Consider the following 23,496-nt stretch of genomic DNA (forward strand, 5'->3'; position numbering starts at 1 on the left):
CCCTTGTCTGCCATTCACGTGTCGACGCCAGTTGTTTGCCATTCACGTGTCGACGTCAGAAACAGCTGTTCGACTGCAGTTCAAAACAAATCGGTGGAATTTTCTGTTAAAAATAATATTTTCCAAGCAAAATGTCCGAGGAGATCCTTTTCGACTTCCTGCACGCGGAGATAGTCAATTACTGCCTGGGCAACAACAAGGTAGGGAGCAAAAGCAATTGAAAACTCGCTACTACGAGTGGTTGCACCTTCCAGGAGCACGACCTGGCCACTTTGGAGTACATAGGCTTCACCACCGGCTACCGGCTGATAGAGCGGCTCACACGCGAGGTGTCGCGCTTCAAGGACGAGCTGGAGACCATGAAGTTCATTTGCACCGATTTCTGGACTCTTATCTACAAGAAGCAGGTGGACAACCTGAGGACGAACAACCACGGCATGTATGTGGTGCAGGACAAGGCATTCCGCTTTCTCACGCGCATCTCGCCGGGCACCAAGCAGCTGGAGCACGCGCCCAAATTCGTGGCCTTCACCTGCGGGCTGGTGCGAGGGGCCCTGAGCAATCTGGGCATCAACAGCACTGTCACCGCCGAGGTGCAGAGCATACCGGCGTGCAAGTTCCACATAGAAGTCAATAGGAACTAGTTAGGAAGATAAGGCAATGGTTTATTACTACAATAACATTATATTTACTACACACTAATCTAGGCTAATCTTCTCGTAGAACGCCACAACGTTGCGGTCGGTCCAGTTGAGGCGCTCTCGCAGTGTCCACTGGTTGCCGGGTAGCTGGGGCTGAACGGGATTGGGATCTGTGTGGATACCCAGGGCGGGCTGTGGGCCAATCAATATTATCCATCTGCCTCCAAATACATCAAGGTAGTCCAAGAAAGCGCGCCGATTGTTAAAATAGCAGAAGAGAAGCGCGCAAGGAGGGGCGTTTTCGCAGCAACTGTTGAGGAAATCTGCATCCAGTTGGGTGGAATTCTCCGCATAGTTCAGCGGTATAAAACTGCGCACGGAGTACTTGCTCTGCCACCAGTTACGATCCACTTCCAGGCCGAACATAGAGGCTTTCTTTCCACCAGCTGCCGTTATCAGCCATTCCAGGAGCCCGGTGCCGCAGCCAACGCTCAGGACATTCCGGATTCCATGCATGGACAATAGCTGATTGAAGTAATCCAAGTCTGGTGCCGTGGGCCAGACCCAGAGCAGCTTGCGCTTCAGCTGCTGCTCCAAAGAGTCGCCCAACGCCAACAACTTTCGCCAACTGGTGTCCGCCATGGCACCATGGGTTAGGTAATATATCTCACGCAGAGTCTCGACTTCCGACCGCTCGTCGCACATATTGAATACTGATTGCTGACACACTATCGCTGCTTCCGATGGCCGGCGAACTTGGCACTGACGTCGGCACGCGGAAATATGGCGAGCGGCCAACAAGACGGTTTCGCTTCGGTTCGGTTCGCAATACTTGACTTATCGTTAATAAATCAGCCGCCCTGTGATGCAGGGCAGGGATGATAGACAGCGCTGGCATGCCATCAATTTGTGCGCCCCTTTTCGTATGAGGCTTTGAAATTCTTGCGCCAGTGCATCTCGCTAAATTTGGAGCTCCCGCCGTGGCCCGGGCATCTTGGTTGGCTCTGCTGCAGGCCGAGATCCTGAGCGTTCTGTACCGCGGCGGCGTCGTCTACCTCATCAAGGCTTTGCTCGTTCGAGTACTCCTCGTTGTCCAGGTCCAGGATGATCTTGCGATACAGTTGGACGTTCTTCTCGGGCATGGCGTCTGGCAACGGCATGGGCACTGGGTTGGCGACTGGCTTTTCCAGCGGCATCTCAGGATGCGGAAGTGGCGGCGACTGTGGCAGCATCACTGGCTCCACATTGCCAACGCTCTTGATTACGCTGTTGTACCTTAGACTCTTCAATGGTCTCTCCTCCACTACTGCTGGCTCCGGGGCACAGGAGTTTGGCGTTACTATCTCCACACAGTTCTCGAACGCAACGCCCGGATGCATGGAGCGCATGTGGCGGAGCATGTTATCCTTCCGGTTTACCGTGATCTCACATTGAGCACAGCGGTATCGCTTGCCACCAGTCATGTGTTGCTTCTGGTGGCGTGCCAAAGCATCGGCATCGTTGTAGCTCCTGCCACACAGGGGACAGGATAGACGCTCGCGATTTGAGTGACGCTTCATATGCAGCCGAAGCGTGGACTGACGCAGGAAGGACTTTTGGCAAACCTTGCACTTGTGCCGCACGCTGTTCTTGTCATGCTTCCGGCAGTGTTGGTTCAGATTGGCCTTGTTTTGGAACTGCTTGGAGCAGAGCTCGCATTTGTAGGGCAGGCCGAGATCAGAGTGCGCGGCCAAATGGTCGTTCAGAGAGCTCTCCCGTCGAAACTCCTTCTGGCAGTGCGGACATACATGAAGTTCGGTGTTGTGGGTGCGCATGTGACGTTTCAGGACTACTTGCTGCTTAAACCGCTTATGACAGACGCTGCAGGAGTGCTTCGATTGGTTCTCATGGCTGCTAAGGTGGTACTGCAAATGGGAACGGGTGGCGAACCTCTGTGGGGGAAATAAATCTTCTAAGGGGGCTGCACCTGGCCTCGACTATCCTCGAACTTACGCGGTTGCACTCATTACAGCTAAACTTCTTGAGAAGATCGTTGCCGCAAGCTAGGTGGTAGTACTGCTGGGTGCGGCTACGAAAATCCTTGTTGCAGACTGTGCAGCGATAGCCCTGATCCGTGACTACAATGCACTTGTCCGCTGCGGTCCTCGGTTTGGCATCCGGTTGGGCGGCGGGGGCACCACTCTCCTGGCTTGCAACGCGGCACTCCAAGCAATCGGAAACATCCGCTACCAGACAGAGGCGACACTTGGTGTGGCCGCAGCTTTCGGTGACAAGGCGGTTCTGTCCCGTTGCCTCGCAGCTGCACCGCGGACATTTGTTCATAGTTGACGCCTGGATAACATGAGGAAAGCAGGAAACTGCACTTGCAACTGCAGTGGCTCTTCTTCTTGCTGCCCCACAGCAACCAGCTGCTGTCCCCGTCATTCACCGCGAAACGTAAAGCAATTACACTGTTAGAAAAACGTATTGTTTTGTATTTGAAATCTTTTTGCTTACAACTAATAACGATTAAGAAATCCCCTATACGAGAACTATGAGCTGTTGACCTCTTCCTGCCGCCTATTCGCATATATTTTCCAACTCCAACCCGGCCACATGGCCGGGAAACAGGTGAGCCTTCTGCATGGGTACCTGCACAAAGTAGCGTTCGCAAAACTTGTGATTCCGCCGGCACAGGACTTCCGTGAGTATTGTACTGTAGCTAACCTTCTTGGTGATCAACAGTCGCCGGGACTCGCCAGTACCATAGCTGTTGGAGCGCAAGCCCAGCCTGCTGGCCATCCTGGAAGAGGAGAAGACAATTATAAGCGGATCTTAACTGTGATAGGTTTAGGGTTCCTACTGGTGAAAGGCAGCGCGCTCCTCCTTCGAGAACGTCGGCTCAAACTGCATGTCGCGCATGTCGTCCGAGTTCACGTAGTTCTCTATCAGCTTGCGGTATTCAGCGAGACTGCCCTGCAGATTGATTGAGCCCAGTCCAGTGCGGTTGCTCTTTAGTAAATATCTAAGGAAATATATGATCTTTTGTTCATTTTCGTTAACATTAAACCGTGCTAAACACCCACCCCACTGGCTCTTCCCGTCCCTGCTTCTGACGGCCCAGGCCACCGCCTGTCCAGCCCATCATTCGCATCATGTGGTAACCCTTGTTGCTGGCATCCAGCTTGCGATCGCCTAGGCTGTCTGCCGACTCCTTGGTGACGTTAATGTTCACGCCGTTCTTGCTCTTCTCCACCTTGATGGTCTCGCGGGTGGCGTTCAGCTGAGGAATATAAACCGAAACATTTAGAATATACGTCAGATTAGATATAGCGACTATTCCTGTACCTTTATGCTGTAGCAGTGGGACTGTATGAGGAGCAAAGCCTGCTTAAAAGCTGCCATTTTGGCCACCTTAAGGTTTTCGCCTTGGCCGGAGGCTATCACCTCGTCATTGAGCAGTATTTCGGCATACTTTGTCGTGTCGCTGGGCGGCTGCTCTTGGCTGGCTCGCTCCTCGTACTTTATGTTAAAGGTGGTGCAGGAGTTGCGAAGGCAGCTGCGCCCGCCGGCCAAGTACAGTATGAGCGGGCCGAAGCGCAGGCCCTGGTAGAGATCGATTGGCTCGCCACCGCCGAAGCACAGGCGTTCTCGTGTGAATCTGTTCGAGCTATCCTTTGGGGAATCCGCCGCGCGTGGCTGATTTGCGGCTGCACCCCTGCGTCCTAGTTGTTGGAATTATGCATTAGGCAGGCTGTGGTCTCTGGCTCGTATAGTTACTAGTAATATAAGTGATTTCCTCCCGTTCTCTACGCTACTAATTGTTCTTCCGTCTACCTTTAGCGCGCTGCTCCGCCGCGTCTGAGGCCGAGACAAAGGTGCGCTTCAGACGCAAGGCACGCTTTCTCCGGAAATCCTCTGCAATCTCCTTGGACATTTCGGCCACCTGGTGCATGGTCTCGCTGGGGTACTTGCAACCGAGGAACTCCATGTTGACAAACGTCTGGGCTAGGCACACGAGGCGCTCCTCGTCGAAGTTATCCTTGTGGGCCAGCATGAAGCTGCGGCGCAGGTCCCAGTGCTCCTCGCTCTCGTATTCCGTGCGGTAGGAGTCAACATCCCACTCTCCGGATCCGTAACCGGCGTCCGATTGCCTCTTGGCTTTGATTTTCGGCTGTTTCGGCTTGGTGACGCCGCCCCCTGCGGGTGCATCCTCCTCTTTTCTCTGACGCTTTGCCTTGGCTGACATTATTATTAATTTTTTAATACAGTTTTTCGTTGATTTATATTGTGAGGCTAAATAAGTTCAGCGCCAGAGTGACCAATGTTAGAATAAAATATACATTTTCTGGTCACACTTATAATTAGAGGTGGAGACATCGGCGATATTTTGTAATAAATAACATTAAAAAATTAAAAGAAAAATTAAACTTCAAAATAAATAAAAAATAACATTAAATTGGCCTTATTTGGTTTGTAAAACTTGACAAAATCTGTTATTTTCAATTTGTTGAAGTAAAAATTGGAGAATAATTTATATTTCAATTTTTATTAAACAAAAATACTTAAAATATTAAAAAAATAAATAAATAAATAGAATTAAATTCAATTTATTTTTTTTTTTATTGTAAAAATTATAACTTACGATCCCTGGTTTGTACGGTTTATTAATTTAATTTATTTGACATCGATAGTCGCCATAAACATCGATTTCGTTGCTCTCACCTTGCCCATCCCCAGCAACGGCTCTCTCTACCAACCTTTCGTCGTGCCGTGTGTGTTTTTAAGTTCCTGGTTTTAATTCATGATTTTTTGGTAACTTGATTAAACTTTGGAGAGCTACACGACGCAAAGAACGCCCCAATTAATTGCCAAAGTGTCCCCGCAGCTGCCAGCAACCGAACCGAGTGGACTAACCTGCGAAAACAGAGCCAGCAGCTGAAACTGCCAACATGAGCATACCCAACGAATATATTGCAAAGACGGAGGATGTGGCGGAACAGGTAATATTCTTTGGCAATACTGTGATTGTGGCACCTGTGAGGGGTCCCAAAATAACTCCCCCACCGCCTTAGCATTGTCCGGACACTGCGTTTACGGCGATTCTCTGCCAGCTGCCCTCTCGGAAAACTGCCAACGTCACCCAAACGCGGCAAAGTTCACGGCGCTTGTGTGCACTATAATCTCGTCCGCTAACCAACTAGGGGACTAGGTGCGAGGTCGTGCCGTGATTAACTCCCGATTGGGAGTACCCTTGATCCCACTCCCGACTCCAATTGTCAATTGTTGCGTCTGCAGCAGGCGAAACGCACACAGCCGCGCGTCTCTGCCTGCGTGTGTGTGCGAAATAGAGAGGCAAAGAGAGAGGAGAGCTGTCTCCGCAAGTGAAAGTGCTGCGAGAGAGTGAGGGGCAGTTGGACGCCAGCGACCAAGTCGAGTTCCGTAACATAGTGGTCGAGAAAGTCGGCGGCGGTTTAAACCAGCCACTGACGTGCGCGATGGTGTGCGTGCTCGGTATTTATAATATTCAAATTACACGGAGAGCGCAGTCAAAACCCGTTAGCTGGCAGATAGCGATCGGGAGATAGACCGCCGAGAGACACGTCACAGTCATTGACTACCCGAAAGCCACGCTCAACTACTCGTTATCATCGTGCGGCGGCCCTTATCGCCTATCAGCCCATCCTGATCGCACCTAACTTGGCTATCAACTCCTATCTACTCTACTCCGCTCTCTTGCAGGTTATCAAGCGCGGCAAAAATGTGCTGCCAACGGTAGCCCGCCTCTGCCTCATTGCCACCTTCTTCGAGGACGGGCTTCGGATGTACTTCCAATGGAACGAGCAGCGCGAGTACATGGACATGAGCTGGGGCTGCGGCAAGTTCCTGGCCACCGTCTTCGTGCTGATCAATCTCCTGGGCCAGTTGGGTGGTTGCGGTATGGTTATGGCTAGATTCAAGGTTGACATCGCAGTCGGACTGCTCTTCTTCATTGTCGTGCTACAGGTGAGGCGGAATTGAAATCATCTTGCAAGCAATTGACTTCTCACCATTTTGTTTTGGCAGACAATAGCATACTCCATTCTGTGGGACTTCCAGTTCTTGCTCCGCAACTTCGCTCTGATTGGTGCCCTGCTACTCGTTTTGGCCGAAGCCCGGATCGAGGGACGCAGCCTGTTTGCCGGTGTGCCATCGATGGGCGACAATAAGCCCAAGAACTTCATGCAGCTGGCTGGCCGCATCCTGCTGGCCTTCATGTTTATCACCCTGATCCGTTTCGAGCTGAGCGTGTGGCAGGTCATCCAAGATATCATAGGCTCCATTCTGATGGTGCTCGTCGTGCTCGGCTACAAGACGAAGCTGTCGGCCCTCATCCTGGTAGCCCTACTGACGGTGCTGAACCTGTACCACAATGCCTGGTGGACCATTCCGTCCTACAAGCCACTCAGGGATTTCTTGAAATACGACTTCTTCCAGGTATGTTGATACTAACAATTGAATATGCCGAGTGACTTTTGTTACGAATCCCCTCCTACCTTTCGTCCTTGCTTGCAGACGCTCTCGGTTATTGGTGGCCTGCTCATGATCGTGTCCTTGGGCCCTGGCGGCGTCTCCATGGACGAGCACAAGAAAAAGTGGTAGGGCGGGCAGAAAGCTACCGCTCCTCGAACGAAACACTTGAAACAATTGACTTTTACCGTGTTTTACTCTTTCCGAGAAATGTTAGTTAGGATTTTACCATAAAATGGGACAACAACAGGAGCAGCATCAGCAGCAGCACAACGCCGGCACGTATAAGAACTTGACAAATTTCAATAAAGGGACCTTCGCAATACCCTCCTCCCCTGGCCCACTCATAGGGATCACAATCGCCCGGCACGCCCCACCAATACTATCATTCGCACACATTCAACGACAAACTTCGACTACATTTAAGACATTTTCTTTTTGTACATAATGAGAAAAGCTAAAAAAAAAAGGGCGGCCCACTTGAACCGCCCTCCAAAATGAGAGACATAACTGAATTTTATATTGATTGCTTGTCAACAACAACCACATTATTCGCCGATTTTTTATATGATTTGTACTACGCCCTTATAAGTAAGTTGTGTATCCTTGGTGTTTGCGTTTTGTTGTTTGATAGAAGTTTGAAATGAAACCGATGTATAAAATATGATGAGTGTACCAATATTGACAATGATTTGTTTCTTTCGTTTATAAGCAAAAGTGTAATAGAATTAAATTGTAACGTTTTAATAAACCTAAAAGAGGAAAATTTGAGTGCTGTGCGATTTTAAATTTACCGCGATTCAACACTTGGTCGTTTACCAGCACTGCCGGGTCGCTAGCTGAGGAGACTTAACACCACTGGCTTGTGGTCACAATAAAAAAAAAAGGAAAACAAACCAATTACCAAAACTGTAAAGGTTAATTGTATACCCTGCAATTAGATTCTTAAAAATGTATTCATGTTTTATTCAAAAATTTTCGTAGTACAAAAATTAAAGCTTATATCTTGATTAAAATTAATTTAAAAACAGCAAAGTTAATATTTTATTCCCATTAATTATATGGTATATGATATATACTACCTGCAACATAGAAAACACTAATCCGAAAGTTTCAAATTGAATTAAAAATACATCGACTTTAAATACGTTGCACACTTCACACGAAAAGCATCATACCCTTCGCGAGGGTATACAAATTATCAATGAGCGCTCGGCTTTAAATAAGAGTATGTCCCCCAAAAAACACAACATTTCGTGTTTGGGATTCATAGCGCTCGGACCGCTTGCAGCGCGATTACTCATTTTCGCCGGGTAAGAGTTGGTTGCTCGTCGTACTCTATCTTGGCCATAGTTCCTGCTGTCGCCTCTAATCGACAACTAGGAGGGCATTTTTTGTACTCTCGTGTGGGCGTGTGGCAATCAAATCAAAACAATATTAACATTATGGCAAAATTGCGCTACGAGTGTGTAACGTAAGCAAAAGTGAGCGGGATACATTATAAACTAGTTTGCACGCTTTTCACTCTCACTCTGCAGCGGGCGAGAGCTTGGCCACAGTGATACCTCTAGCGAAACACTCCGTTCTGTTTGCACTCCTCCAGCGCATGCACCACTTGCTGCTGCTGTTCTGGCCTTTCTTTAATGCCATTTCTACCTGGCTCAGCGGTTTTTACCTGTGCACAACAATAACAACTAAAGTACACAGGTGGACAAATGTTTTTTTGAGGCTTATGTGATATGCGACGATAAGGTTAAACCCAACCAGTTGATTGTTTCAATTAATCCAGCAAACTGTTTATTGCTTAATTGCACTTGTTTTTGTCTTACAGGAATCGCCTCCATCGCACCACAGAGCCACATTCAGGTTGGGACTCGTTCCGGCCGCCAGCTATCTTAGAATCAGGATGAAGTATTTTGGCGGAGTCGAAGGGTGAGTAGAAACGCCAACACAACACCAACCACTGTTTTGTAATTCAATAACCAATCGCGGTGATTAATGAGTGTGATTAAGTGCTATGCGTTATCCATGGGATCGGTCGGACGGAGGCGATAAGGGTTTCGGGGAGTGTGCTTCAAAATATTCCGCGGGCTTTAATCATAATATTCAAGAGTTTGGTACAAAAACAGTGCTAGATCTGGGCCTTGATGAACTTGACCAGCTTGGTCTCGGGTATCCGCTTGTTCCGCGTGATCAGCTCCTGTCCGTCCATGAAGGGCCTCAGCACAGCGGGTATTTCGATGCCTTCGCTCCGCTGGTACGACTCCAGCAGGGCTATCAGCAGTCGGGGAATGGCAGTAGCTGTGCCGTTGATGGTGTGGGCATGCAGGACCTGTCCGTCGCTTGAGCGGCGATACCGGATGCCCAGCCGCTTGGCCTGGTAGTCGGTGCAGTTACTGCAGCTCGAGAGTTCGCCCCACATCTGACGGCCTGGCATCCATGCCTCGATGTCGTACTTCTGGTATGCCGGAGTGCCCAGCTCACATGGTGGCATGTCTAGCAGCCGAAAGTTAAGGCCCAGACACCGAAAAAGATCCAACTCGATGTTCTTAAACTCCTCCAGCTCGGTTTCCGACTGCTCGGCCGTGCAGATGGCAAACATCTCTACCTTGGTGAACTGATGCACCCGATATATGCCCTTCTCCTCCTGTAGTCCAGACGTCTCGGCGCGATAGCAGCGACTGACGGCGGTCACCTTAAGGGGAAGCTGCTCCTCCGAAAGCTGCTTGCCCTGATATAATCCGGCCAGCGCCATTTCCGACGTGCCCGACAGGCACTCGCCAGTGTCCAGCTTGTAGACCTGGGTGCGCTCGCCCTCGGTGCGCATGCCACAGGATTCGATCACTTCGCGCGGTAGGATGTCAGGCACGGAGATTAGCTTGAACCCGTGACCCGTGACCGCTTGGAGTGCGTACTGTATGATGGCCTGCTCCAGCATGGCCAATTGGCCGGTCAAGTAGTAGCTCTTGTGGCCCGTATAGTTGCCCAAATGATCCATCCGGAAGAGATTAAGGGAGCGGGCCAGCTCGGAGAACTCTTTTAGATTGGCCTGCGGCGGCAATTCTCTGTGCACGTACTGGGCCAGCTCCCGCGGCTCCACGCCGTAGTCCTGCAGTCGTGGATGCGTGGCATTGGGCAGCTGCTCCAACTCTGAGCGCAGCCTGCTCAGAGTGTCCGGATCGCCGTCCTTCGCCTGCTCCACGAGGGAGCGGATCAGCGGCAAATTGTTTTGGTGTTGACGGAGCACCACATTCCGCTCCAGCTCATCGAGCTGGGCACTAGTTGGAACCGGTTGCCTTGGCGCCTCCGCCGCCAGCGAAGCTTTTGCGTCATGCGACCTTTGGCGGCGCAGCGTCAGCAGCGGCCGCAGCCTCCGGACATTTGTTAGCAATTTCATTTCAATTAACTCAACTTATTATAGAGCAAACGCCGGCGATCGCGGGGTTCTGGTCACTATACCGACGAAATCATTAAATGTTTCCGCGTACAATTTTCGTTAATAATTCTGCCGGCTGTTTGATAACCCACTGCAACGAGTTGGCAGGTCGCTGGCCAGCAAGAGAGGGAGAGAGTGGCTTTCTGCGCTGCCAACTCGCTGATTCCCGTTGACCGTTACGTCACGGAAGCACGGTACTCGGTTTGAATTTGCTGCAGAGGTATTTTTACGAGCGAAGTAAATTGGACGTTGGTTAAAAATAGTTAAGGCGGCGATAACAAATGCCTTTTGTTGTGCCCATTTTGCATATGATTGGCTCAATTGAGCCCAATAAGCGGTGCACTTTCGTCACGTTACTTATCTTGGCTTATCCATCCGTCACAGCAGCTGCAATGTAACGGTATTGCAGGCCCCTATTTTCCCTTTTACTTTCCAATTCGGGATAAGATTCTATGTTTGGATATGCCCATATATTATACTCTGCCCGCATTTGGACTGCGGCTAATTGGGACCTGTGGCACGACCCGTCGTCTATGCGTTGTCGAATTCAATTTTGTGCGTGTGACACGTTTTCTTTAAATGAATTTGTCAATTGGCAGCTTCTTCAATTTCAATTTGCGGCCGCGAGATCGGTTAATTCGCTTCAATTTGATTCCATCGCCTTATTTATTGTCTGCGGTCACAGCCCCTTTCACCTATTGTGTAACGATAAAGAGAATCCGGAAATAGATTCAGGAATTGCGTCCCTTTCTCTCCTTTTCAGGGGAGCCACGCACTCCAGGCTGGTCATCTGCGATGAGACCGGTCAGTCAGTGGGCTCTACGAGCGGCTTGGGCACCAACCACTGGGGCATCGGCATCCCGGAGTGCGCCCGTCGCATCACCGACATGGTGGAGCGGGCCAAGGAGGAGGCAGGCATATCCAAGGACACGCCCCTCACAAGCTTGGGTCTAAGTCTCAGCGGCTGCGAGCAGGTTAGCAATCAACATAACCCCTACTATTCAACAGTCCTTTAGAATATGCTTTGATCCCAACAGGAGGCCACCAACCGCGAACTGGAGCAGGAGCTACGCACAACATTTCCAAATCTGGCCGAGAGCTATGCCGTTTCCAGTGACACCATGGGCAGCATGTTCACAGCATCCTCCATCGGCGGCATGGTCCTGATCTCGGGCACGGGGTCTAACTGTCTGCTGCGCAATCCTGACGGCTCCACCTCGAATTGCGGCGGTTGGGGAAACTTCCTCGGGGACGAGGGCAGCGGTGAGTAGAGATCAAGCTGACTGGGGTCGTTAGGCTTATCAGCAGCTAATGGTTGTTTAATGTCATATGAATACCGCGATAATCGGCTGCAGCTGCGATTAGGATTGTCTGATAGCGTTGATTGCCACTGACTCATTGCCACCGTTGTTGTTGATTCATTTTGACCCCCAACCCTTCCACTTCGCAGCCTGGTTCATCTCGTACCGCGCCGTAAAGGTGGTCTTTGATCACATGGACAACTTCGAGAAGTCGTCGGCCCCCGTGGAGAAGACCTGGGCCCTGATCAAGGAGCACTTCAGCATCGAGACACGGTACGATTTGCTGCCCCACTGCTACGCCAAATTCGACAAGCCCTTCTTCGCCAATCTGTGCAAGAAGCTGGCCCAGAATGCAGAGAATGGTGACGAACTGGCACGCGGTTTGTTTCGCGAGGCCGGCGTGCATCTGGCCCGTTTGATTGTTTCTCTGCTGCCCAATGTCCACAAGGATCTGGTCAAGTCGGGTGACCTCAGCGTGGTGTGCGTGGGTTCGGTGTGGTCCAGCTGGGACCTGCTAAAGGAGGCCTTCACCGCGGAGCTCTCCAAGACGCCTATTGACTTTAACCTTAAGATGGTCAGCATCACCAAGAGCAGTGCCTACGGAGCCTGCTACCTGGGTGCGGATAACGCCAAGTTTGAGCTACCGCGCAACTATGCGGACAATGTCACAGTCCTGCACACGTACACGGATCCACGGAGGAAGTCGGAGGTTAAGACCAACGGGGTGGGCAAAGCGCCAGTAGCCGTGTAGTTGTTAGATGAATCCATTCCGAAATAGGCAATCAAAGTGGCCAAGTGTTAGCAGACGCACTTAGCGGCTTATCTATGATGTTGGATACCAGATACCCCTATCCCCAAAGTTATGACTTGGTGCCAACCGAGAGAGTATATATTTATATTTCATTAGCCTTGATGAGCTCCTAGGTGAACTTTAATAAGTTGGTTAGCTTCCTTGCTTGTTTTTTATATAGTTAAAATTAAAAAACACAAAAGCCCTTTATCTAAGCCACCGAAATAGTAATTTTCCGACTTATTGGGTTTGTTAGAAATACGTATGAAAATTTTATTCGATAATGTTCATTGTATTAATTGTGTAAATGTGTCTCAATGTTGGCTGTTGTTACAATATCTTCCATTATAATTGCTGCATCTAATTTGTAATACTTTGATTGTATTTAAAGCCAATTCGTTTTTATTTCGCCGTGCTGTCTGTCGTCAATTCTTTGGCTAATTTGATTCTCAAATCGGGGGCGCAAACGAGAGCGTGTCTATTTTGTAGCGAAGAAATAAAGAGAGGCCAAACGCAATGTCTTAGCGATCTTACTATAGAGTATTTGGGATAGCTAAATATAATGCAATGGGGATCAATACTATATCTATATATATATATATAATTGCTTGGATAATACATTTTACGTACTGTACGAATAAAAAACATTTCCAATAAAATCGAATTTAAATAAAACCCGAAACTCCAAAACAAATTGTCAAGATTTGGGCGAGACCTTGGCTCTATCGGTTCCTACATTACGACAATGAGTTCCGCCTTGTGGCGTGAAATTGTATCTGCGATTAATTGCGCTTAAATGCATATTCCCGACCGTCGATCGATTCAATTGTTCATGCTCTGGCGCAATCTCTGCGGATCCTGGTAGTGGGAGGACGACGACGATATGACCGACGGATGCTGCGGCGGGGGAAAGCACCGCACATGCTCCACGTTTGAGCCCTCGCCGTCACCACCCTTCAGATACTTGTTGAGAATGGAGAAGATTTGTGAATTTAATACTTGGAACCGACGAATACGATCCACCATCCGCTTGAGTTGCTGCAAAGGCAAATTGAACTTTAGCTTAGCTTTGACCAATTAGCAAGGGAAACTCACAATGCCCTTGACGTCTTCATCCTTGCCATCGACGCGCTGTACCCGCAGAATGTGGTAGCAAAAGTCAAGAGCCTCAAAGCGCCGCTGCTGGCCAAGCAGGACAATCATGACGCAGCCCGCCCAGTTGAGGCCCTCGCCGAAGAGCTCCTCAATGGTGTACTCCGTTCCTCTCACTGGAATGCAATAGACAAACTGCAGGGCGGACCACAATCGATGGAACTCTGAGCACTCGTCCACATGGATAATCCCATTGGCGGGCGGCGGACCACACCACACCGGATCATCCAAATAGCTCTTCACGCGATTGAGTATCACCTCGAAGATGCTCAAGCCGCAGCACAGGCGTTCGCGTGTAAGCAAATCCCCCTCCCGTGCGATCATGGCTTGCTGTTGGTTGTAGAATTTCGTTGGAATCTTTTCAATAACTGAATTCTTTGGAATCTTACCTTAGCAGTGCCGATCTTTTCCACATTTGACACGATTTGCAGGTTGGCGAACTGGGCTTCAAGTCGCTTTTGCTTGGCCTCCGGTTTCTCGTTCTCTGAAGAGGTAAAGATGCACAAGAGTCCCTTGAAAAAATACATTAAAGCTACATACCTTTGCAGAATGGCCTGGGAAAGATGTTTTGAAAGAGAGCCGCGTGCAACAGATCGCACACCTCCTCCTGGGAGAGTGCCTGTTCGATCAGCAGGCAAAAAATTATGCTGTTGCCAAACTCCCTGAAGGACTGAAACAGCTCGGTCTTGGCATCCGGATATTGCACGATGTCCGTAAGATGGGCCTGATAATAGCTCAGCACGCCCGGGGATCCGTACTCGCAACGAGGAAGCTTGCAGGACTTTGGCATGGCAATCATCAGGGTCTTGGTGAACTGCAGCAGTGAGCCCTGGATCAAGGGCTTAACAATGTCCTTGAGTATAATGTCCATGACAACGGCAATGCCCTGGTAGCCGAGCAGGCGGCACATTGCATGGAAATGGGGCGAGCCAACAAAGCCAGTATACTGGCCATACTGGGTGGAGTAGGCGGCATTCAGCTGTTTGGAGCCCCAAAGATAATAATGCGACATTTGCGGCGGCTTCTCCCGCTGAATGGCCTGGGACGACGACAGATTTACTTTGGTGCGAATAAAGCTAAATGAAGAAAATTAACATTAAAAGTAACTTCATTATGCAGGGCTCGTAATAATCCTGATAACTTACCGATTTGTGGCTGCATTGTAGCAATAATTTACCAAAAAGTCATAGTTTAGCTCCACAAAGACGTGCAGTGTAATGCGGCCGTACGGTGCCAAAACATTGTGATTAGCCTCCTTGACCATGCCATCAAAGTTGTCCAAGGCCAAGTATTTGCTTAGTAACTTGTGGCAAATGCGATTGGCCTCCAACAGTCCCTCCAGTTCCTAGAAAAGCAACATGTAATGCACGTCCTTCCTGCTCTTTATTTGCTTCCTGAATTTACTCACCACAATGCCAGTTATATCGTTGCCCTCGAAGCGGCTGATGGCCAGCTCAATACTCTTGTGCATGTTGGCGTTTATGCGCTGGGTTACCAGTTTGTTTAAGTCAATGGAACGACCTGTGGACAATTGGAGAAACAACATAAGTAAATAAATGTTGTAATCTAGAGATATGCCTGCTTACCCAACAGCTGTACATGTCGCTGCTTTAACAGGGTCTCATAGCGATTGTTTCGGGGATATGACTGAAAGTTGAAGCCGAGCACTTCGCACTCCAACCGGAATCGCTTGTCGAGGAAAATGCTACCCGCCAACTGCTTGTAATGGGCAAAGATCTGTTCGCTCAGCTTGTAGACAAACTGGTCGAAGCACAGATTGACCTCGGCCTCCACTTCATCATAGAGGAACTGCTTGCGGAAGACGGTGAGGGCATAATGCGCCGAGTCGTTGTACAGATCCAAAGGATACAAAACAAATCTGGAAAATATGAATACTGTCCTGTGAGTAGGTCTTCAAAAAGTCAAGCTCTCCTTTTGATACTCACTCCATCATCGAGGGCTCCTTTGTCTGCAGAATGTGATCGGTGAGGATCCAGGGCATAGACATCTCTATGGGGAACTGAATGCGCTTCTCCATAGTGATAAGATCCTTGCATTCCTCGTTGTGCTGGTGCCGCACCAGGCACTTGTTAACCTTGCGACCCATTGTCATTTCCAAGTAAAATTCACGGTACCATAGCTGGGAGAGATCGCAGCACTTCTGCAGCGTGTCGCTGAAGTTGAGCAAGTAGCTCCAGTAGAAGGAGGTCTTGTGGAACGTGTCGATCTGCATCAAGCAATTGCCATCGATGTCCTTGCGCAACGTGCGCTTGCCGCCGCTCTTGTCGGCAATCAGCGACTCCAACATCGTGCGCACCATGTACAGCTGCGTAGATGAGGGGCCCACGTTGAGGCGGGGAACCTGTATGCGGAAGCCGCCGTCGGGATCCTTTTTACCCTTGGACACTGGGTCGTCGATGGGCTCGTAGCCCTTCTGCCAGTCGGCCGAAGTCTCTCGCACCGACATTATGATGCTCCGGATCAAATCCTTCTTGTTCTTCACCGCCTTTCGTAGCGGTTCACGCAGCGAAAGTTGCACAAAGTCCTGCAGCTCCGAGTAGATGTTGCGCCGGATGGCCTCGCACAGAACGGTTTCAATGCGCGCCATCAGCACCTGCAGGCCCTTGATCATGGCGATCACCTCGATAAGGGCGAACTTCTCCTCCGAGGTATAATTGTAGCGGGTGGCCCGCTCATATTCCTCGGCCTCCACGGGACACTCCTTGTTCTGGTGGTGGTCGGTGGGGTGGAGCAGCTTCCAGGAGTACAGCTCCGTGACGACGCTGGTCCACTCCGATAGCAGTTGGAGGCCACGCAGGGCGAGGTCTGAGGTGATCCGGTTCTCGGCGTCAGAGGGATTCTCCTTGACGGTGGTGGTTACCTCGTTTGTGTATCGGGCCAGTTCCGATATATACTTAACGTGGTCCTCGCGTATCTGGGGCAGATGTACCATCAAATCCGCCTGGGGGCTGATGGCATTCGAGCTGGAGAGCGGCCACTTGCTGGAGTCGAAGTGCTTGCTACGCTTGATGTAGTTGAAGGGGGCGATCTGCATGTCGCCGAAGAGCGGCACCACCTCCAGGTTCTTAAAGATGCGGTCAATGCGGTCCAAGCGGATCTTCTTCTTCTGGTCCAGCTTATTGATGTTGCAGGCATCGCTGTCCATAAGGAACAGGCCGAAGCCCATCACCTTGACCAGCATATGCTTCTCCTCCGGTGTCAAGTACATTTTGGTCTCAAACATGTGTACGCAAATGTTGACCACGTCCGAGAGCAGATCTTCGTAGCCAACGATCTTCTCCAGCGTGTCCTTGACCGTGTCGCGAATTTTGTTCTGTGTGGCCAGGAACATGGAGAGATTCTGGGACTCCTGCAAGGTGTGCGAGTCGGACATCACCTTAAGGAACTGGGCCGCGCGCCGATACGTGGAGTAGTCGTTCTTCACACTCGACTTCATGTTCTTCAGCTCGTCCAGGACGGCAAACATGTTGATGAACTTGCCCAGCGTCAGCAAGTACGCCTCGGACACGAAATCCTTGCGCTTCTCGGCGTGACACAGACGCTTCACCTCGCCCGAGAAGGCCTCAATGGCCTTGCGCTGGAAGTACATGAAGTTCAGCAGCTTGTTCACCTCCGGGGCCAGGACCTCCACCGTCTTCTCGTAGATCTCCACTCGATTCGGCTGCTCGTTGGACTTGGGCTGCGGTATGGCGCGTGAGCAGCAGCGCCAGGTGTACAGCATAACTGCATGCTTCTGCCCCTCGTCCAGCAGCACATTCTGCGGGCGGAAGTGGGAGGGGGTGTGAGTAATTTGACCCAATGAAGCAGAGAACTTTGGTATATCTTACCAAATTCGCGTGAGTGGTTGCCTCCTCAATGTACTTGGCGATTCCGGTGACAAATCCATTGCGGTCCTCGAAGTTTGTGTCGAAGTTTGCCTTGTAGATAATGGAACAGGGCTGGGCCTCAATGCACGGCTGCTCATCCGGCAGCGACAGCTCGTCCAGCACCTCCACATTGGACAGCGCGTCCGCTAGCGTAATCTTCTCCGTCATGCTGTGCTCTTTACCATGCCTCCGGAGGCCCGAATTAAATGCAATTTATCAAGGCGGGGCTGCAATTCCCCGAAAGTACGATTTTTTCGCCTATCGCTGCCACAAATACACAAACAGTTTCTTGTCGTTCACGCGGAAGCGCCGACACAGTCTTAATTTCGTACCGTTTTTGTGTCGTATTCAGGATTTTGTTTCTTGGTCACACTGATCCGCTTTCCTGTGGTATTTTTAAGAAGCTCCGCATCGGTCTGCAGTCGGCGTCAGTTATTCAGTTTTTGAACTCCCCTTTTTTATTTGCTTTTCCGTGAAAAGAAGTCCATATCCTTGCAAGATGTCCATGTTTTGGGGTAAGCGGTAGCATTTCGATTACTATATAAGTAAAGCCTCTGGATGATCACTTGGCACTCATGGGTCCGGGCGGTTTTTGTTCGAGCCACGTGCTTGCCCCTGTCGCGGTGCCGGCAGCGTGGACGGCGGCGCCATTTGTATCGTCACGTTTTAGTCTGTAAATCATACAAATCTTCCCGCCGTTTAGGTTTGCATATGAAGCCTAGGCGCAAGTACTCCCAGACCATTGTGAAGTCCTTCCACATTTCCGGTGTCGCCATCGATGAGGGCGAGAGTGCCAAGCTCTACGTTACCAACGAGACGGAGAAGTTCATTGTGGCCACAGTGTCGAAAGCCATTCCCCAGGCCCCGCTGGACCTGAACTTCAGCAAGGGCGACCAGATTACATTCAATACGGAGGGTGAGTTCCGTGAATTTCGGAATTCCTACTCAGAGATGCACAATTCATGTTTTATTCGCTTTGCAGGCGATGCTACGGTATCTCTGTTGGGCTATTTGCACGACATCGACTCTGACGATGAGGACGACGAAGACTATACCATTGAGAACTTGCTCAAGGATACAGCCAAGCAGAATAAGAATGGGAAGAAGGCAGGAGCTCAAGCTGAGGACGAGGAGGACGAAGACGAAGACGATGAAGATGAAGATGGTGAGGAGGAGGAGGAAGACGATGATGACAGTCGCCTAATTCAAGAGTACGAGTCGTTCCTAGAAAATGGAGATGAAGACGACGATGATGATGACGATGAGGACGAGGACGAGAGCGCTGAAGAAGAAGACTCCGATGACGAAGAGGAGGTGGAGCAGCCCAAGGCCAAGGTTGCCAAGCTATCACCGGAGGCTAATGCCAAGAAAGGTGCCAAGGAGCAGAATGGCGTCGCTAAGAAGGAGAAAGAGTCAAAGACTCCGCAGAACCAGAAGACCAAGGCCGAGGCCAAGAAAGAGCAGCCCAAGGCAAAGGAGCAGACTTCCAAGCAACAGCTAGGTGAGCGCACCATTACCGGTGGCGTGAAAATTGTCGATGTCTTTCCCGGCAAGGGAGAAGAGGCCAAGCCGGGAAAACGCGTCTCCGTCTACTACATCGGCCGCCTGCAGTCGAATAACAAGACATTCGACAGCCTGCTTAAGGGCAAGGGCTTCAAGTTCGCTTTGGGCGGTGGCGAGGTGATCAAGGGCTGGGACGTTGGCGTCGCCGGCATGAAGGTGGGCGGCAAGCGTCGCATTACCTGCCCGCCGCACATGGCCTACGGAGGACGCGGATCTCCCCCGACCATCCCACCCAATTCGACACTAGTCTTTGAGGTGGAGCTGAAGGCAGTGCACTAATCCATTTAACCCACATCATATATGTAGACTCGTAAAGTAGCCATTAAGTACTTTTCTATGCAAAACTTGATAACATGTTAAAATAAAATAAACACACTTTGTTTTTCGCGCTGTTCATAGATCAACAAGTTTATTTTTTCTCCTTTCCCGGCTTCTGGGGCAAGCCGACCTCCAGCAATGGTTCTGAATTCTGCTTCCAGTGCTCCAGCACATAGGGGAGTCTTTCACTAGGATCTGTACTCCAGTGGTGCAGACGGCACTTTAGCCGCGCCTGCTCCAACTTATTAATGGTCACGGTGCAGTAGAAGTCCTTGTTCTCCTTCTTCAGATCGGGGCCCTCGATGCGCTCCTTGGGCAAGGTTATGCACTCCTCGCGGCAGTGGAAGCCGGCCTTGCGCAAAGAGGCCTTGATGTGCCACGGCTCCAGCACCCACGGTTCATCCTTGTTCATCACCACCGCCAAGACAATGGACTCTAACATATTGACAGTGCGCTGGGCGTATGCCGAACTATGCTTCACCGCCGACTTCTCCGCCTCAGTTTTGGCGTACTTGGCCACGTTCTCCGGTGTATTGTAGTCGGCCAGGCCAGGGAGGAGCAGTTTGTTGTAGACAAAATGTGGCTTCATTGACACCACGTCCCCCTTGTCACCAACGCCCTCCACGAAGGTCTTCAGCACCGCCTCCATGTTTGGCCGCTTCTTGACCAGCGTATCCTCCACAAGCTCGTAGATAAAGTATTTGGCCCTCATCCGGCGCGGCTTCTCGTTGGTTTTGTGCAGCGGCGGGTCATATTTGCGCTTGAGCACGAATGTGGTCTGCAATCAGGATGTGGTGAGTGGGGATCGCTTCCAAGATTGCTATTAGCACTTACTCGCACTTGTTGCTGCAGGCTGGTAGCCGATTTAAGCAAATTTAACGGCGTTACGTAGATATTCTTCAACATTTTTACCACCAGTCGGAGTTGCCAGACTGCACACGTGCTTTCAGAGCTGCCAGATGGTAATACTTCAACGGTTGCTGGCGTTTTTGTACCCGGTACCTAAAGGTACATATTTTCGGGGATGCCCCAACGACTCAATGATTAAAAATAAAAACAAATACAATGTCTTACTTTATATTTAATCACTTAGTGTGAAATAATTTAAGATTATATGAAAAAATACAAATACATGTCTTGCGGCAGGATTTTTACTTTTTGAGTCGATCCCTATACGGCAGATTATACCACCGATACATCGAGATAATCGATTCCTCATCGATTTACTCAACAGAGTTGCCAGACTGAAAAGCTTTAAAGTGACATTTTTCAACGGATGCGCTCACCGAGACACCATTGTGTTCACTCATATTTTACAGAATTTAATATTCCTGGAAAATGTTTTTTAGTAAGTGGTAGCTTTCTATGTATGGGATTTCTGGACTTCTTTTGGGTCCGTTCGGTTTTCGTTCGACGCCATTTTCTTCTTGTTTCGTCCTATTAAGAATAATATAATTCATAAATTTCCCGCTATCTAGGTCTAAAAATGGAGCCTGGGAACACCTACGTTGGCTGGACTCAGAATGATCTGCACCTATCGGGTGTGGCCTTCGAGAAGGGCGATATTGCCAAAATTTACGTAAAGTACCAAAAGAAAATGTCCATTTTGGGCACTGTGTCGCAAGTGATTCCCCAGGCGTTGCTGAACTTGGACATTAGCGGAGGCGAACAGATTACGTTTACCGCCAAAGGTGACTTTGACTTCACTAATGTTTATATGTATGTAGCTATCTAAATTTCTGTGTTACAGGCAATGCCACGGTTTCTTTATTGGGCTACTGGAGCGATGATGATTACAGTTACATGATGCGAGCGTACGATAACGAAGAGCCGTTCAAGTTCAAGGTTGTCAAGGCATCACCCAAAGCTAATGCCAAGAAAGTTAGCAAGAAGCAGAATGGCGTCGCTGCTAAGAAGGAGGAGAAGGACTATGATAAAGAGAACCTGTCACTTCTGGGAAATGTAGATAAAGACGTGAGTGGTGAAGAAGTCTCCGCTTTGATGACTAAACTAAACAAAACTAAAGCAGACTAACAAGCTCAAATAGCTCTTTTTATTCGATCATTTTGAAGAATATCTTGTAGCAGTTTTGCAAGGAAGCACACAATTTTTAATTTACAGCCCAAAAAGCTATTAAAGAAGTAATTGAAAGACAGATTTGTTGTTCGAATTTATTTACATAAACACTATTTTACAATCCACGCAACATTTAGGGTTCGATAGTGTTCTGGATCCAGTCAACATACTTGCCCACCAGCGTGTAGACACCCGGCCAGCCGGCCAGGCCGCATGGTGTTGGTCCAAAGGAGACAACGCCCGCCAAAAAGTAGTACGTGTTCACCTTGTTAGTATCCAGTCCAATAAGCGGGCCACCGGAGTCGCCGCGACAGGAGTCTACGCCCTCCTTGCCGCCCGCGCACATCTGAGTCTCCTCCAGAAGTATCTGCTGGCCACTATAGACGCCTTGGCACTCGTCCAAGCGGAATCCCTCGACGGCTGCCTTGAGCTTTAAGGGACTGGTGGACTGCTGCTCCGTCTTGCCCCAGCCCGCCACGTCCATGGTGATGCCGTCGAACGTAGCTGCTCGCAGGTTCGCATCCAGTGGTAGGCAAATCGGACGCACAAAGTCGGTGTACTCAATCTGCTGCCCGAGACGCAGCAGTGCGATATCGTTGACTTGGTTCTTGGAGCCAGGAATGTAAGCGGGATGTGGCACAGTGCGTTCTACGGGCACATCTAGATGCGGGGGCGCGCAGTCCTTCATGCCACGCACATCTACCTCGCAGTCGGGATCAGTGGAGGTGTCCCATTCGCCCAGACGTACTCCTGTTAGTCGCCAATCGGTGGGCAGCGATTTACCATTGACACAATGAGAGGCGGTGACCACGTATCGGGTGCTGATCAAGGAGCCGCCACAGTGATGACCTTTCTTGCCCTCAGCTGCATAGTGGGAAAAATGATAAGTGAGCTTTGACAGTGATTTCCATTGCTCTCACCTTTCGTGTACTCGATCAGCGCCATCCAAGGGAACTCGTCAATCTTTGTCTTAACGCCACCATAAATCCGGTTCGAGAGTATATTGCCGCACTGGCCGGGCAGCGGGAGCAAACTGGTGCTGGTGATATTGGGTTTAGTCGGCGTTACTGCCGCCGGCGAGCTGTCCCGATAGCGATCTGGGCAGCAGATCAGCACCTTGCCGTTCGTATAGCCGCACTGGCTGCGGCTGAGGTACAGGCGGTCTGTGTCTCTCAGGGGGCTGGTCGTCAAAATGCCATAAAGGTATTTGCAGTCCTCCAGGTGGATGCACAGTGCCCGCTCCCGGTTGGGCGTGATGCAGCGTCCATAGTTTGGCACCTGAGCAGCCTCATTGGGGAAATAGAACTCTGGATGTAGAGGGATTAAAGACGCATGTAAGTAACCGCTTTCATTCATCAAGCTAACGATTCGGTATTGTGAATATCTTTGGTTATTAGTTATAGAAGCGTGGAAACAGGTTTTAGAAGGCCCGCGGCAAAACAAATAAGCTTGTCATTCCCAGAAGATGTGAATCTTGCTGGAGTCCCATAGCAAAAGACTTCAATTTTATTTACTTACGGCCCGCCGATGATTTCGCCAAAATGCCCAGAAACAGGCAGATAACTGGTAGTTGAAACATTTTACGTTTCGCAAGCTTAATCCTTTCTTAAGACGTCGTCAGTGGGTATTTGGTTTGGCTTTAGCCTGGTCTCGGTGCTAAGCGGTATCACAGATCGATCGCAGAAGCAGTTATCAAAATAAACGGCACGATAATATGGACGATACAGATGTGATGACTAAATCGGAATTCCCACAAAGCGGAGAGCGGAGTGACCGAAGCGAAGCTTGGCACACGACTGAAGCTGGGCCAATGGCTTCACTCAGTGTTCTCACGAGCTTTGTC

General features: G+C 49.9%; 12 protein-coding genes across 13 annotated transcripts; 5 read left to right on the forward strand and 7 right to left on the reverse strand.

The window, feature by feature from the left end:
• The first annotated feature begins 40 nt into the window (after positions 1–40).
• On the forward strand, positions 41–702 carry Trs33 (trafficking protein particle complex subunit Trs33). Its single transcript, XM_017176261.3, has 2 exons — positions 41–200; positions 255–702. The coding sequence occupies exons 1-2, from the start codon at positions 132–134 to the stop codon at positions 642–644; spliced, it is 459 nt and encodes a 152-aa protein (XP_017031750.1). The 5' UTR covers positions 41–131; the 3' UTR covers positions 645–702.
• LOC108081194 (uncharacterized) lies at positions 637–1,353 on the reverse strand. The gene has a single exon (XM_017176260.3). It carries the CDS (start codon positions 1,344–1,346, stop codon positions 699–701), a length of 648 nt encoding a protein of 215 aa, XP_017031749.1. The 5' UTR covers positions 1,347–1,353; the 3' UTR covers positions 637–698.
• Positions 1,354–1,543: 190 nt separating this feature from the next.
• On the reverse strand, positions 1,544–3,063 carry LOC108081192 (zinc finger protein 567). Its single transcript, XM_017176257.3, has 2 exons — positions 2,634–3,063; positions 1,544–2,572 (listed from the first exon to the last, which is right to left on the reverse strand). The coding sequence occupies exons 1-2, from the start codon at positions 2,961–2,963 to the stop codon at positions 1,544–1,546; spliced, it is 1,359 nt and encodes a 452-aa protein (XP_017031746.2). The 5' UTR covers positions 2,964–3,063.
• A 23-nt stretch (positions 3,064–3,086) lies between these two features.
• On the reverse strand, positions 3,087–4,949 carry LOC108081193 (uncharacterized). Its single transcript, XM_017176259.2, has 5 exons — positions 4,458–4,949; positions 3,969–4,345; positions 3,707–3,903; positions 3,484–3,645; positions 3,087–3,423 (listed from the first exon to the last, which is right to left on the reverse strand). Exons 1-5 carry the CDS (start codon positions 4,867–4,869, stop codon positions 3,201–3,203), a joined length of 1,371 nt encoding a protein of 456 aa, XP_017031748.1. The 5' UTR covers positions 4,870–4,949; the 3' UTR covers positions 3,087–3,200.
• A 372-nt stretch (positions 4,950–5,321) lies between these two features.
• On the forward strand, positions 5,322–7,811 carry Surf4 (Surfeit locus protein 4). Its single transcript, XM_017176004.3, has 5 exons — positions 5,322–5,435; positions 5,509–5,623; positions 6,363–6,626; positions 6,687–7,097; positions 7,176–7,811. Exons 2-5 carry the CDS (start codon positions 5,573–5,575, stop codon positions 7,260–7,262), a joined length of 813 nt encoding a protein of 270 aa, XP_017031493.1. The 5' UTR covers positions 5,322–5,435; positions 5,509–5,572; the 3' UTR covers positions 7,263–7,811.
• Positions 7,812–8,067: 256 nt separating this feature from the next.
• Positions 8,068–10,672, reverse strand: SerRS-m (Seryl-tRNA synthetase, mitochondrial). Its single transcript, XM_017175999.3, has one exon. The coding sequence runs from the start codon at positions 10,525–10,527 to the stop codon at positions 9,262–9,264; it is 1,266 nt and encodes a 421-aa protein (XP_017031488.1). The 5' UTR covers positions 10,528–10,672; the 3' UTR covers positions 8,068–9,261.
• Nagk (N-acetylglucosamine kinase) lies at positions 8,315–13,174 on the forward strand. The gene is made up of 5 exons (XM_017176003.3): positions 8,315–8,443; positions 8,962–9,062; positions 11,330–11,540; positions 11,604–11,829; positions 12,017–13,174. Exons 2-5 carry the CDS (start codon positions 9,037–9,039, stop codon positions 12,616–12,618), a joined length of 1,065 nt encoding a protein of 354 aa, XP_017031492.1. The 5' UTR covers positions 8,315–8,443; positions 8,962–9,036; the 3' UTR covers positions 12,619–13,174.
• A 68-nt stretch (positions 13,175–13,242) lies between these two features.
• Positions 13,243–17,983, reverse strand: Cyfip (Cytoplasmic FMR1-interacting protein Sra-1). The gene is made up of 9 exons (XM_017175998.3): positions 17,658–17,983; positions 15,756–17,587; positions 15,396–15,688; positions 15,218–15,330; positions 14,955–15,154; positions 14,350–14,885; positions 14,199–14,293; positions 13,753–14,139; positions 13,243–13,695 (listed from the first exon to the last, which is right to left on the reverse strand). Exons 1-9 carry the CDS (start codon positions 17,862–17,864, stop codon positions 13,480–13,482), a joined length of 3,879 nt encoding a protein of 1,292 aa, XP_017031487.1. The 5' UTR covers positions 17,865–17,983; the 3' UTR covers positions 13,243–13,479.
• A 71-nt stretch (positions 17,984–18,054) lies between these two features.
• Positions 18,055–19,657, forward strand: Fkbp39 (FK506-binding protein 39kD). 2 transcript variants are annotated; one of them, XM_017176002.2, is made up of 4 exons: positions 18,055–18,211; positions 18,400–18,612; positions 18,679–18,861; positions 18,925–19,657. In XM_017176002.2, exons 1-4 carry the CDS (start codon positions 18,196–18,198, stop codon positions 19,536–19,538), a joined length of 1,026 nt encoding a protein of 341 aa, XP_017031491.1. In that variant the 5' UTR covers positions 18,055–18,195; the 3' UTR covers positions 19,539–19,657. The 2 variants fall into 2 exon arrangements, with proteins under 2 accessions (XP_017031491.1, XP_017031490.1); XM_017176001.2 differs by having other exon boundaries at positions 18,679–19,657.
• Positions 19,636–20,560, reverse strand: mRpL9 (mitochondrial ribosomal protein L9). The gene is made up of 2 exons (XM_017176005.3): positions 20,412–20,560; positions 19,636–20,355 (listed from the first exon to the last, which is right to left on the reverse strand). The coding sequence occupies exons 1-2, from the start codon at positions 20,481–20,483 to the stop codon at positions 19,669–19,671; spliced, it is 759 nt and encodes a 252-aa protein (XP_017031494.1). The 5' UTR covers positions 20,484–20,560; the 3' UTR covers positions 19,636–19,668.
• Positions 20,561–20,817: 257 nt separating this feature from the next.
• LOC108081216 (39 kDa FK506-binding nuclear protein-like) lies at positions 20,818–21,734 on the forward strand. Its single transcript, XM_017176290.3, has 3 exons — positions 20,818–20,925; positions 21,056–21,268; positions 21,328–21,734. The coding sequence occupies exons 1-3, from the start codon at positions 20,916–20,918 to the stop codon at positions 21,609–21,611; spliced, it is 507 nt and encodes a 168-aa protein (XP_017031779.1). The 5' UTR covers positions 20,818–20,915; the 3' UTR covers positions 21,612–21,734.
• ea (easter) lies at positions 21,723–23,437 on the reverse strand. The gene is made up of 3 exons (XM_017176289.3): positions 23,172–23,437; positions 22,574–22,960; positions 21,723–22,517 (listed from the first exon to the last, which is right to left on the reverse strand). Exons 1-3 carry the CDS (start codon positions 23,230–23,232, stop codon positions 21,787–21,789), a joined length of 1,179 nt encoding a protein of 392 aa, XP_017031778.1. The 5' UTR covers positions 23,233–23,437; the 3' UTR covers positions 21,723–21,786.
• Between the last annotated feature and the right edge of the window lie 59 nt (positions 23,438–23,496).

The sequence above is a fragment of the Drosophila kikkawai genome, chromosome 3R, assembly GCF_030179895.1.
Source record: "Drosophila kikkawai strain 14028-0561.14 chromosome 3R, DkikHiC1v2, whole genome shotgun sequence".
NCBI classification, from domain to species: domain Eukaryota; kingdom Metazoa; phylum Arthropoda; class Insecta; order Diptera; family Drosophilidae; genus Drosophila; species Drosophila kikkawai.

What these genes read in the sequence shown, in the direction of transcription:
- Trs33 (XM_017176261.3), top strand. Translation starts at nt 132, where the DNA reads ATGTCCGAGGAGATCCTTTTCGACTTCCTGCACGCGGAGATAGTCAAT. An exon ending in ACTGCCTGGGCAACAACAAG is followed by an intron (nt 201 to 254) that starts GTAGGGAGCAAA and finishes TGCACCTTCCAG; the next exon opens with GAGCACGACCTGGCCACTTT.
- LOC108081194 (XM_017176260.3), bottom strand. Translation starts at nt 1,346, where the DNA reads ATGTGCGACGAGCGGTCGGAAGTCGAGACTCTGCGTGAGATATATTAC.
- LOC108081192 (XM_017176257.3), bottom strand. Translation starts at nt 2,963, where the DNA reads ATGAACAAATGTCCGCGGTGCAGCTGCGAGGCAACGGGACAGAACCGC. An exon ending in GCTGTAATGAGTGCAACCGC is followed by an intron (nt 2,573 to 2,633) that starts GTAAGTTCGAGG and finishes TTTCCCCCACAG; the next exon opens with AGGTTCGCCACCCGTTCCCA.
- LOC108081193 (XM_017176259.2), bottom strand. Translation starts at nt 4,869, where the DNA reads ATGTCAGCCAAGGCAAAGCGTCAGAGAAAAGAGGAGGATGCACCCGCA. An exon ending in CCCACTGCTACAGCATAAAG is followed by an intron (nt 3,904 to 3,968) that starts GTACAGGAATAG and finishes TATATTCCTCAG; the next exon opens with CTGAACGCCACCCGCGAGAC. An exon ending in GGACGGGAAGAGCCAGTGGG is followed by an intron (nt 3,646 to 3,706) that starts GTGGGTGTTTAG and finishes ATATTTCCTTAG; the next exon opens with ATATTTACTAAAGAGCAACC.
- Surf4 (XM_017176004.3), top strand. Translation starts at nt 5,573, where the DNA reads ATGAGCATACCCAACGAATATATTGCAAAGACGGAGGATGTGGCGGAA. An exon ending in CGGAGGATGTGGCGGAACAG is followed by an intron (nt 5,624 to 6,362) that starts GTAATATTCTTT and finishes GCTCTCTTGCAG; the next exon opens with GTTATCAAGCGCGGCAAAAA. An exon ending in TCTTCATTGTCGTGCTACAG is followed by an intron (nt 6,627 to 6,686) that starts GTGAGGCGGAAT and finishes TTGTTTTGGCAG; the next exon opens with ACAATAGCATACTCCATTCT.
- Nagk (XM_017176003.3), top strand. Translation starts at nt 9,037, where the DNA reads ATGAAGTATTTTGGCGGAGTCGAAGG. An exon ending in TATTTTGGCGGAGTCGAAGG is followed by an intron (nt 9,063 to 11,329) that starts GTGAGTAGAAAC and finishes TCTCCTTTTCAG; the next exon opens with GGGAGCCACGCACTCCAGGC. An exon ending in CCTCGGGGACGAGGGCAGCG is followed by an intron (nt 11,830 to 12,016) that starts GTGAGTAGAGAT and finishes TCCACTTCGCAG; the next exon opens with CCTGGTTCATCTCGTACCGC.
- SerRS-m (XM_017175999.3), bottom strand. Translation starts at nt 10,527, where the DNA reads ATGAAATTGCTAACAAATGTCCGGAGGCTGCGGCCGCTGCTGACGCTG.
- Cyfip (XM_017175998.3), bottom strand. Translation starts at nt 17,864, where the DNA reads ATGACGGAGAAGATTACGCTAGCGGACGCGCTGTCCAATGTGGAGGTG. An exon ending in CAACCACTCACGCGAATTTG is followed by an intron (nt 17,588 to 17,657) that starts GTAAGATATACC and finishes TTCCGCCCGCAG; the next exon opens with AATGTGCTGCTGGACGAGGG. An exon ending in AAGGAGCCCTCGATGATGGA is followed by an intron (nt 15,689 to 15,755) that starts GTGAGTATCAAA and finishes CATATTTTCCAG; the next exon opens with ATTTGTTTTGTATCCTTTGG.
- Fkbp39 (XM_017176001.2), top strand. An exon ending in GATTACATTCAATACGGAGG is followed by an intron (nt 18,613 to 18,678) that starts GTGAGTTCCGTG and finishes TTCGCTTTGCAG; the next exon opens with GCGATGCTACGGTATCTCTG.
- mRpL9 (XM_017176005.3), bottom strand. Translation starts at nt 20,483, where the DNA reads ATGTTGAAGAATATCTACGTAACGCCGTTAAATTTGCTTAAATCGGCT. An exon ending in GCCTGCAGCAACAAGTGCGA is followed by an intron (nt 20,356 to 20,411) that starts GTAAGTGCTAAT and finishes TCCTGATTGCAG; the next exon opens with ACCACATTCGTGCTCAAGCG.
- LOC108081216 (XM_017176290.3), top strand. An exon ending in GATTACGTTTACCGCCAAAG is followed by an intron (nt 21,269 to 21,327) that starts GTGACTTTGACT and finishes TCTGTGTTACAG; the next exon opens with GCAATGCCACGGTTTCTTTA.
- ea (XM_017176289.3), bottom strand. Translation starts at nt 23,232, where the DNA reads ATGTTTCAACTACCAGTTATCTGCCTGTTTCTGGGCATTTTGGCGAAA. An exon ending in GGCGAAATCATCGGCGGGCC is followed by an intron (nt 22,961 to 23,171) that starts GTAAGTAAATAA and finishes CTCTACATCCAG; the next exon opens with AGTTCTATTTCCCCAATGAG. An exon ending in GCTGATCGAGTACACGAAAG is followed by an intron (nt 22,518 to 22,573) that starts GTGAGAGCAATG and finishes CCCACTATGCAG; the next exon opens with CTGAGGGCAAGAAAGGTCAT.